The following is a 12,208-nucleotide window of genomic DNA, read 5'->3' as shown; positions in this document are numbered from 1 at the left end:
TTCCATAGCAATTCTATGGAAGGCTTCAGACGGCGTGATTTGCCGGCGATTTACCACTGGCGAAATCACTGCCACGGACAGGGGGCCTAAATCTGGCCGTGGGCATTAGCCCTTAGTTAATCCAGTCTAAAAAGGGCAGATTTATTTCCACCTTCAATGTGACCCGTTATCTGTACAATTCCAAAGAAAAACAAACTGAAATCATTTTGGGTAGAAAAATACTAAAACTAAAATAATGTGGTTGCATAAGTGTTCACACCCTCTTATGTTTGGGGATATGATTGTTTTTAGAACCAGCTCTTCTTGGGGGATTTTCCTGACCTTAGTTGCATCTTCCAGCCAAAGCCGTAAAGCTCTTACACCCCATCAAAGGGATCTGTTTGTTGAAGGGTTATCAGTCAGGAGAAGGGGACCATTACATATACCACAGAACACAGTGAAGACTGGCATCAAGACGTAGATTAAACAGTGACCTTACCAAAAACTAGACGTCCCTCAAAAATTGATAAATAAGACCAAAAGAAAATTGGTCGCGGAGGCTGGCTAGTGGCCTACAGCAACATTTAAGGAGCTGCAGGAGTTTCTGGCAAGTACTGGTAGTGTAGAGCATGGGACAACCATCTACCATATTCTTCATATGTCTGGGCTGTGGGGTAGCGGGGCAAGACAGAAGCCTGTTCTTACAAAGAAAAACATCCAAGTCCGGCTATGTTTTGTCTAAACCTACATCAAATCAAAGAACACCCTACCTGCAGTGAAGATGACGGAGGCAGCATTATGCTTTTGTTTTTCTGCTGCTAGAACTGGGGCTTTAGTCAAGATGGAGGGAACTATGAATAGTTCCAAAGGAAAGTCCGTTTTGGCACAAAACCTTTAGGTCTCATCTCAAAAGCTAAGGATGAAAAGGAATGTCACCTTTCAGCACGACAACGACCCAAAGCGTACCTCCAAATCAGCCAGAGAATGGCTTCACCAGAAGATAGAGGGTTTGGAATGGCCCAGCTATAGCCCAGAATCCCATCGAACATCTGTGAGTTGCCCTTATGAGGGCACTACATACGAGATGACAGATTTTGTACGGAAGAGTGGGCCAAGATTGCTAATGTTAAGATGTGCCATGCTGATAGACATCTCCCAATAAGATTGAATGCCGTCATAAAGTCAAAGGGTACATCAACAAACTTATTAGTATTAGGGTGTGCATATATATGCAATCACATAGAATCATAGAATGGTAGAGTTGGAAGGGACCTCTAGGGTCATCTGGTCCAACCCCCTGCTCAACGCAGGACTTATCACATTATTTTAGGGGGGGGGGGTTTGTTTGTTTTTTTCCACCCTATGTGGAAAAGGTACTGTTGTATCTTGTCTCCACCAGAAGAATGGGTAGAGACAATGGGTTGACCTGGGTGAGTTGTAGGGTAGGGCTTGTTGACACCCACAGCAGTGCTCCCATCTTACCTGCCGAAAACGCTGTTATCAGTATCTCGGCTCCCATCTACCATGCCGAGCCTGCCTCACCCCGCTGCCGTGAGTCTCCCATGTCGAAGGCCGCTGCCTGTGGTCCCTGAGCCGCTGTCAGTGTGACTCTGCTCATCCACACATATCTCCCCCCCCCCCCCCCCCCCCCGCACCTCCTATCCTCTGCTCCTGGCGCCGCTGTCACTGTATCCCCCGCGCCGTGCCATGTCACGGAGCCACACTCCAATACTCTCACACAGCGCTGCGCCCCCCCCCCCTCTGTGCTTTCAGTGTTGTCACTGGCCGCTGTCATTCTTCTCTCCATTAGGGGCCGGCACTCCCTCACTGTCCCCCGGCGCTTTGTGCTCCTGGCTGCCAAACCCACTGTCCGTTTTCTTTGCTGCGGGGCATTGCAGGGAGGCCAGCGGGGAAGTCACTTGAAGCTGTGCTCCTATATGCTGGAAGCTCTGCTCCCGTTTGCCGGGCGCTGTCAGTCTCCTCACCGGGGGCATTGCAGGGAGGCGGGCGGGGAAGGCACTTGCAGCTGACGAGTAATCAGTTACTCGAAAAGACCGATCAGCCTTAAATGAGCGTGCTCGCTCATCTCTAGTCTCCAACCATTTTTGTGGTGTATACAAGATACAACAGTACCTGTGGAAAATGCTTGTTTTTCCATGTAATTGTACAGAGATTGCATTGAAGATTAAAATTATTCATCTTTGTCTGATTTTTTTTAACAGCAGTGTTTGGCCTCTTTATATCGACTGTGTGTGTGTATAATATATATAATATATATTGTGTGTGTGTGTATATAGAGTGCTGTTCTATTTCAAATTTAATTTAGGGGGATCGAAGTTTAGCAGCAATATTATATGACATTTTGTTCAACATTTTAAGGAGAATAAAGAATCATAAAAAATAATTTCTTATAACTGGAAAATATTACAAAGAAAAACATCCGAGTACAAAAACATCCGAGTACAAAAACATCCGAGTACAAAAACATCCGAGTACAAAAACATCCGAGTACGAAAACATCCGAGTACAAAAACATCCGAGTATAAAAACATCCGAGTATATTACAAATACAGTATGAAAACATTAGTAATTCAATATGATTAATACCTTGGCCATCCTTTGTTCCTAATCACCAATCTGCATCTTTCAGGCATGGAGTGCACAAGCTTTTTTAGCAGTTCACCTGAAACCATGTAAAACCAGGCGTTTGTTACACTTTTGTTAGTGAGACGTTTCTGCTGTAAATTCTCCTTCAGATTTAAGTCCGGTGACCGGGCTGGCCAATCCATTACTGGATACTATTCCTCTGGAATCGCTGCTTCACAAGTTCTGACCGATGGGAGCATTATCATCCTGAAAGATGAAGTCATTATTGGGAAACAAGTTTTGGGCGCTTTGTTACATTTCTTTCTTTAGTGCTTCACCGTATTTTGGTCCTCATTCCTTCCATCATGTATCGAGTTTCCCAGTGCCATTTGCAGCCATACATGAGCAGCCCATTACTCACATAGGGTGCTTAATTATAGGGACTGTGCCCTCTGGCTTGAATTCTCCCAGGTATCTCCCAGATGTTGATCCAATTGTGAAAAAAAAGTGATTTTTTTCCCCCCCAATGTTGGGGAGACCAGTGGCCGTGCTTTTTTCCCAGACCAACCTTCTCTGCCTTTTACACGAAATTACAAACATAACTATATACTGCTTATTTTAGTAATTAAAAAGAGAAAAAATAGATATATAGTTAAACATAAAGTCTAAACATTTTTGTTACTGTTGCAAAACGTTTAACAGAATTGTGTGTGTGTGTGTTTCTATGTATCTATGTATGTGCATACATACCGCGTTTCCACGAAAATAAGACAGTGTCTTATACTAATTTTTGTTCAGAAAGGTCTAACTTTTTTACATGTATAGCTGCCTGGACACTATTTAAATTGACTTTTTTAATTAACTGTTAGCAGGGCTTAATTTTGGAGTAGGGCTTATATCTCAAGCATCCTCAAAAAGCCTGAAAAATAATTTTGCATCGTCAAAAATTCTGGAAAAACATGCTATGTCTTATTTTCAGGGTATGTCTTATTTTCAGGGAAACGGGGTATATATAAAATTATTTTTTTAATATTGTTCAAATTGATCAAAAGATGAAAAGTCTAACAGCAAGCCGCAGTATGAACAGCTGCAATATACTTGTTAGCAATAAGCCAACTTGGTATTGGTGTCTGACATCTCCAATCGAATCATGTGCTATCCTTGTGTAAAGAGGCGAGTATAAGGGGCCCTTTTATACTGAATGCTGATCATTCAGATTCTTGCTGGATCATGACAATCTGAAGGATAGTCGTTGCGTGTAAACCTTGCCGGTCACTGAACAATGAATGCGAACTGCTTTACTTATCGTCTAGTTTGTGCAGGCATAGAAATCAAACAAGAATTGTCCGGTGTAAACAGGCAGTCGCTCGTCCATGAAGGACTGCCTGTTTACTGTGAATGGAGGCAGGCCGATGTAAGCGATGTCTGCTGAGCTCTACCTTTTACCGCTGGAAGATTCACACTCCTATGTGAAAGCACAGAAGCCATAACTGCTGGAACGACTGCCGGGCACTGAGAGAACCCTTCTGCTAGGGTGGCGCCCGTGTTTACAGCCTATATGGCACTTGGAGAGCGTGGGCACAGGTAAGTATGTTCTTCTGGTTAGTAGGTTATTAGAGCTGTATGTTTTGTGCATTAAGTATCGTTTGCAGTTCAGGTCAGCTGTCTTGCATATTGAATTACGAAGGACAATTGTGACGGACTTCTATTTGCAGCTGGCAACCGGAGCGACAGATACCATTTCATGATGTAAGGTTCCCGCCGCCGTCAGGTTACAATAAGGACATAAACGAGAGCGATGAAGTGGAGGTAAGTGGACGCTCCATCGTGGTTGTTGGATGTACCTTGCATCTTGAACATCCCCACCCCTGTGCTCTTCTAATATATCATTCCAGTAATAGATAATAAACTGTTCTTTTTTCCATTTATTCTTTAGTTTTTGAGGGTGAAAGGCGAAGATGATTTCATGGTAGGTTGTGAGGAACGCCGGTATACTAAACCAAGCATACACTCTTTTTCACAGGCAAGCCGTGTGCCCTGTATCACCAATCTATATTGTGTTTTGCTGTGTTGTCATCTTTTTTTCGGCTCGAGAACACATTTGAAGAAACCTCCTAGATCAGAGTACATGTAAGGGTGCCTGCACACGAGCAGAATTTCAAGCGCGTGATTTTAGGCACATAATCCGCCCCAGACCGCAGCCAATATACTCCTATGAGGATCCGCAGTTGTCCCCAGACGGACGGATGTGTATCGCGTTTTTTCACGCGAGTGAAAAAATCTGCGACCTGTTCTAATTTTGGTCGGATCATGCGCGTGAAGCCTCCAATACAAGTGAATGGGTGCGTTTTTTCACGCAGTACATCCGGAGTGCAGCTGCGGATGGAGTCACTGGTTGCTATGACTACAGGAAGTAGGCATGGTAGGAGGCGTCCCAACACACAGCACAGAGCTTCACAGGCACATTTCAACTGCAGATCTGTCCTTTCAGTCCCCTCATCTACCAGAGAGCAGCCAGCAGACACCAGCCAGGGTGCACCCAGTACCTCCTTTTTTTCCTGGGGGGCTCTTCCTCCTCCGTTACCGCAGTACGTCCGAAAAAAGTTACATGGATCAACCATGCCCACAAAGACATCTGCTCACCGGGTGAAAGCATGTTGCCAGAATAATTTAACGGTGCTCACACAAGCAAGAGGGACAGAACGGAGTCTGGGTGTTGGTTTTTAAGCTGTTTTCCAGGGAATGGGCAGTTCTCTAGGGGTTGGGTTTACAATAAGGGTGTCTTCCGGATTTTTCTGCGCGTTTTTTTCCGCAACACATCCGCGTATATCCGCGCGTGATTTTTCACGCATCCGCACCTATCCGCAAGCACATTTAGGTACCATACGCGCGTGAAAATCCGCGAGTGGAATCCGGAACGCTCGTGTGCAGGCGGCCTATAGGGACCAGGCACCTGTATAGTGGATGTACCTTGCTGGAATTATATGCTGGGCCCCTATTGTACCAGAACTGAAGTGTAACTTTTCATATGCTCTACCTTGGGTATAAATATTTTTGTATTAGATTATTTTGTTATACAATTTCCTCATAGATTTAAAGTGAACTGCAAAAAAAATCTATTAATCTGCAGTTTTTACTCTGCCTTATACTTAAAGAATTCACTGCGACAACCAAGGCTCTTATAAGCTGTTAGACTATTTCTCACTGAAAAAGGCCCGAAAATAAAATATAATCTTTATTAATTTAAAGGATAAAAAACCCCTCTAGATTCCGGGGGTAATTGAGACCCGAAACAGACACAAAGAGACAAACACACAAAAAACCTATGGGAATTTAAGCAATTGGCTTAGATACATCAATTCATACCGACCTCATTGGTTTTAGAGGTAGGTAATACTGTGAGGGCGTAAAATGAATTAGTGAAAGCGGTGGCCGTTTCCTGTGAAAGGGGGCCAGAAAGGTGGTCACTAAATAATTAGCTTGTGGTTATTATCCACTGGTGGAAACGTGCGCGTTATGTTAGAGGGCCTCGTTCACACCAGGATATATTGCCACTCCACAGTATTAAGTAAGGGGTGTTGATACTCAGCAATCCATTACACAAAAAAATATTATTATATTCATATCCAATTGTGACAACAATGCCCTGTGTCCATATGTCACAATTGCTACAATTGCTATTCCGATAGGGGCAACGGTCCGTCAAGACCCAAAAATGTGATATAATCCCAACCTATGTTGGGTCTGACAGCGATCTAAATGTTTTAATAAAAAGCTGGACTAAAGTGGTGTTGACAATTCCTTATGCCAATTAATTCAGAAGGAGTCAACAACGTTTATAGTATAAATAGTACACGACAGACATACACTTGATTCATGTGTGTGTCAAACGCTGTAGTCTAATAACGACTAAAGCCAACAGAAGTCGTCCGTAATCGTCGACGCGTTTCTGCAGCACGGGTAAAATAAATTTACCGCTGCTTCATCAGGACGAAATTGAGACAATTTATTAGATTATACTAGTTTTGTTGTTGTTGATCAATCTGTGTAGTGAGCATCAAAACTGCACAGATCTGATTTTGTATGCTGATGCCTGACAGCTGATGCTCAATACACTTAAGACGCTGCTGCGAGGACTAGTTTAGTGTAGTATTGATGGACACACGGGCAAGCACATTATAATGCCGTCCGGGTAATAGCCGCTAAACTGGGTTGATATAGCTGAACAAATTCTGGCCTGCGACACTTATATTGAATGAGTGCGTTATTTGATAATTATATATTGAACTTTTTTCAAAGTGTCGGCTGGTTAATTGTATAGGAGTCTGATGATTGACTTCCAGACACAGTAAAGAGCCAAAAAGAGTCAGTTTAGAATTGTGTTAGTAAACACCCAACCACAGCTAAACTACAGCGCGGTCCAAGGTAGTGACCGCTGGCTAAACTACACAACTAGCCCCTGTGAGACAGCACTTCAGTTTGACAGACCAGTGTGCAGGCGGCCTATAGGGACCAGGCACCTGTATAGTGGATGTACCTTGCTGGAATTATATGCTGGGCCCCTATTGTACCAGAACTGAAGTGTAACTTTTCATATGCTCTACCTTGGGTATAAATATTTTTGTATTAGATTATTTTGTTATACAATTTCCTCATAGATTTAAAGTGAACTGCAAAAAAAATCTATTAATCTGCAGTTTTTACTCTGCCTTATACTTAAAGGGGTTCTCCAAGTTCAAGGAAACTTTTTTTTTTTTTATGCATTAAAATTAAAAAAGTCTGTTAGTCACTTCTCCCCACTTCCCCGTTCTTCCCTGGCTCCGGTGTCCGCTGTCTGTTTATAGGCAGCTGTGACATCCCGTATGGCTGCTGTAACAGCCAATGACAGTGCTTAGCCATAATCGCTGAGTGCTGTCATTGGCTGCCTATAAAGTGACATCACAGAGATACCGGATTTTGTGGCAGGTGGAGAGGTGAGTAACTGCAGATTTTTTATTTTAATGCTTGGGACCCGTTGACAGAGGTTTTTCTTAAGTCAGACAATCCGTTTAAGCTGAAATTCATATTCTAGAGGCATATATCTATATTACTCCCCAAATGCACACCATTCGCAACCTGATTGGTTGTTTGGATTTACTCATTCCCTGTGATTGCTTATTTGAGTTGGCTGATTCCCAGTGATTGCTTATTTTGGTTGGCTGATTCCCGGTGATTGGTTATTTGAGTTGGCTGATTCCCGGTGATTGGTTATTTGGGTTGGCTGATTCCCGGTGATTGGTGATTTGAGTTGGCTGATTCCCGGTGATTGGTTATTTGAGTTGGCTGATTCCCAGTGATTGGTTATTTGAGTTGGCTGCTTCCTGGTGATTGGTTGTTTAGGTTGGCTCGTGTAGAAGTGGGGAGTAATAGGCTAATATGCATTCTGGAGAAATTTCTTTTCAATGGTCTTCTTATTATCATCACAGGTAGGATTTAGATAAAAGATGATATGTGTATTTAGATAATCTAGGATCCACCATTCACAGTAGGTGATGGTCACAGTTCACTCCTTCCTCCTCCCTGCACAAGTCAAAGAGCATGCCCACAACACTCTTCAGTTTATTATGTTTGTGGCACATCTGACTGCTGTATGGAGTAGAAAGTATCAGACTATCATTGGGCTTAGTGGCCAAAGTGAAAGCAAACACAGTAGAGACCAGAGGTGCCGGTGGGAAACGAATGAGGTGAGCATCAGCTGCGTTCCTATTTTATGCCACGGCGAGCTGGTGAGATGGCAATTCATAACTAATATGTTCAATACAAAAACTTGATTCAAACAATAGGTCATTTTCTGATAACAGTTGTATTGAGTTCATCAATAGTAGATCAGCAGGAGTCTGCTGCCCCCAGATTCCCACCTATCAGCTGTTCGGTATGTTTGTGCACTGAGATGATTTTTTCGGAAAGTGGACGGCTCCGTTCTGTAGTAGCCAGGCTTGGTATTCTAGGCAAAGTTCCAACTGAAGTGAATGAGATCTTATTGCCTGTAATACCAAGGCTGGCCACTGCAGTGAGAACAGAGCTGTCTGGTGCCTGTAGAAATCCGCTCAGTGCATCAGTGCACCGACCCAGAGAACAGCTGACCAGCAGGAGCCCTGGCAACAGACCCTCTGTGACTTCCTATTGATGGCCTATTTTAAGGATAGTTCATCGAAAGTTTACAACTAGACAACCCCAGTTTTGTACTGTTAGAAACTGTGGTCTTCATGTGAGAGAGACAATTTGACACAAAGCACACAGCAACGTTTGAGCATGCTTGGCACTCAGCTAGTTTAGAGCCCCTTTGGTACAGACTTTGACAGATGAAGTAAGTTTATTGTGGAGCGGCTATCCTTCCTGCATAGTATGCTGATTTATAGGTGTGGCATGCTCATCTAAGTTTACAGTGAGGACATTCAGTTGAGCGTTAGAAAGCTAAAGAAAGAGGCTCCTATTGTTGATACTGTTATGAAAGTAGGAGATGAACACAGTTTCTGTATAATGGCTTGTTATATGGGGGGGGGGGGCTTACAAGGGTTAAGGGTTGAGGCCCCCACTCACATTAGACAGAAGTCATCCAAACTCGCTGATCTTGGCTGTAACTCACAACTATCACACGTGTAGGGGGGCCTGAAAATCTGTTTACACCAAACGATTTTTCGTTTGAATGAGCGAATTCCGTCAGAGTTTGCTCTAGCAGACTATACAGGCAGAAACCTCGTTGGCTGAACCAGTGAATGACATCGACTGAATGATCGGTATTTAAACCGAACGATTAGTGAACGAGCAAACGATGATTTTTATGTCTACATATAATGAATGAAAAGCGAATAATTCATCATTTGATTGTGGGCTGCCTTTACAATCACCGTTAAGCGTTCATTTTTTCTCATTTGCATGATTTTTTTGAGCAATAATCGTGCCTTGTAAAACTGCCTTAAGAGGAACGAGGTAAGTTAAAGGCCCATTTATACGCAAAGATAATCGTTCAAAAGATTTGAGCAATTGTTTTGCATAAACTGCCAATGGACACTAATGTCCATTAGCAGCTTATCACCTTCATTTGCATGTAAATGAGCCTCCGGGATCTGTATGCAGAAAACAGCGGGTGGTTTGTTCTCTGCATTCAGCTCCTTTGTTCTGCCACGGGGCTGCAAGCTTAAAGGGGTTGTCCCGCGCCAAAACCTAAAATTTTTTTTTAAACAGACCCCCACATTGTGCACAGTAAAAACGAATCCATTTGTTATTTAAAAAAAATAATAAATTCGCTTGCCTGGATCCCCGTTCTGCAGCTTTGAAGATTCTTCTTTCAAAGATGGCACCGCTGGTCTTCTCCCACGGTGCACCGTGGGTCTTCTCCCATGGTGCACCGTGGATGTTCTTCTCCAGTCTTGCGTTCCACTGCCGATTACAGCCACCTCATTGGCTGATCGGCACCACGTGACAGAGGCGGAGCTACGATGACGCGGAGAAGAGGGAGGAGCCAGGACGCAGCTCGTGAGCCCGGACACATCCAGCGGAGGATTTCACTCTGCGCAAGCGCGACTGTTCGTGCGACCAGAGAAGAGGCTTCATCGTCGCCATGGAGACGGGGACGCCAGCACCGGAGGGGGTAAGTGTATAACTTCTGTATGGCCAATATTTAATGCACGATGTATATTACAAAGTGCATTAATATGGCCATACAGAAGTGCATAACCCCACTTGCTGTCGCGGGACAACCCCTTTAATGCAATGTAATCAGCAGCTTCCATGGAGAATTCAGCACCATGGACAGCAAACAGCATGCAGTCTGTTTATCTTCTCTCCAGCTGAACAATGGATTTTTTGCTCAACTAAAAATCATCGTTCAGCCGAAGAGTAACAGATGGGAGCATTTACACACAACGATTATCGCTCAAACGATGGCTTTTGAGAGAATTTTGAGCGATAATCGTTGCATGTAAATGGACCTTTAATCCCAGCACCAGATCCTTTTGTTCTTTCTAGAGTTAAAGCTCATTTACAAGCAAAGACAATCTTTCAGGCGATTGAAAGATTGACAGTTCTAGCAATCATTTTGCATAAAGTACTAATAGGCACTAATGCCAATTAGCACTTGATCAGCTTTGTTTGCATGTAAATGAGCCTTCAGCAGCTGTTTGAAAATCACTGCATGTGGTCTGGACTTTGCACTCTGCATTGTCTTCACACAATGTAGCTAATGGGCTACAACACAATGTAATCAGCTGCTTCCCCTGGAGAACACAGCATGCAGTTATCTTCTGTCCAGCTGAATGATGGATTTTATGCTCCCCTAAAAATCATCGTTCAGCCGAGGAGTGAAAGCTGGAAGCGTTTACACACAATGATTATCTCTCAGAAGCCATTATTTGAATAAATTTTGAGCGATAATCGTTGCGTGTAAATGGGGCTTTAAGAGTATCCAGTGATGGGGCATTTTTTGTCGTGTTCACCCGTCCATTAGATTTAGTGTAGTGGCGAATGGGTGGCTGTACAGACATGAACGGCAGCAGCTCCATACTTCTCAATGGTGCAGACAGATAGTTGAGCGCTATGCTTAGCTATTTTTGTCAGCCCCTTTTCATTACAACAGGCACATAGCTGAGCACAGTGTTTGGCTATTTTCACCAGTCACATTGAAATGGTTGGAGTGGCATCACCCGATTCATTCAATGGGGTCGGTGAATGGCTATCTGCACCATTCAGAGGCATGAAGACACTGCTGTGCATGTACTCTGCTGCCCATTAGCCATTGCTGTGCAGAAATGGGAGAATGGATTGTGAACCATGAAATAGGGGGGGGCATAGGTCCCCCATTCTCAGGAACAGGGGACGGGGGGGGGGGGGTCCCAGTGCTCAGATCCCCCCACTGATCTATCAGACCCATCCAGTGGATTGATGAAAACTGAAAAAAATGTCTCATCGCTGGAATACCCCTTTAACCCGCTGCATCTTCTTTCATTGTCCCCATTGAAAACACATAAGCGCTCTGGGAAATGAAGTGTTCATCTGTATTGGGGAGTCGGGAAAATGGTTGTTGGTTGGATGAATGTGTGGAATGTGTATGGGCATCTTTAGGGTCTGTTGACCATAAACTCCAAGCAGACAGGATATAGTCCAGAGTTGAGGAGAACGGTATACAAGAATGTAATCCCAGCTGCTGCAAAAGTTATGCATTCTTGTTTAATCCAAAGGCAAAAGTGGGCTCAGGAATAAATATTCTCCCCCATATACATTTCTGGTTTTACCTTAAAGAAAGTTAAAAAATAAATAAAAAATACTCTTAACCACCAGTGTTGATTCACTGTAGTGGAGGAGGCTTGGTGACCTGACATGGAAAGATGGCCACCAGGTGTTGGCGCTACAGCTTGTTTTGCATTTAAATATATTGGTTGGCGTCCTTCTGTAACATATGTGATTAGACTCTCACTGTTGACCATGCCGAGTTTTGTGGACTATAGGACACACCCAGATTTAGATAACCGAAAACTAGAAGATATTGTATAAAAATGTCCTGGTGGGCTAGGCAAGTATAGGGGTTTAATATCACGAACTTGGGTGATCTAGGTACCTCCCTTGGTTCAAGACCTTTTCTTTTTGCCTCCGGAAGATGGAAGGATAG

At 43.6% G+C, this 12,208-nt stretch overlaps 1 protein-coding gene across 1 annotated transcript in view; it reads left to right on the top strand.

Moving 5' to 3' along the window:
* Positions 1-12,208, top strand: part of FMR1 (fragile X messenger ribonucleoprotein 1) — a 53,175-nt gene that overhangs the window by 19,080 nt on the left and 21,887 nt on the right. Inside the window, exons 3-4 of the mRNA XM_066581794.1 lie at positions 4,281-4,374; positions 4,502-4,534. Of these exons, the coding sequence (XP_066437891.1) occupies positions 4,281-4,374; positions 4,502-4,534 (127 nt within the window). The remainder of the gene's footprint in view (positions 1-4,280; positions 4,375-4,501; positions 4,535-12,208) is intronic.

This window comes from Eleutherodactylus coqui, chromosome 10 (genome assembly GCF_035609145.1).
Source record: "Eleutherodactylus coqui strain aEleCoq1 chromosome 10, aEleCoq1.hap1, whole genome shotgun sequence".
NCBI lineage: Eukaryota > Metazoa > Chordata > Amphibia > Anura > Eleutherodactylidae > Eleutherodactylus > Eleutherodactylus coqui.
This window is presented reverse-complemented; position numbering and strand designations above follow the sequence as displayed.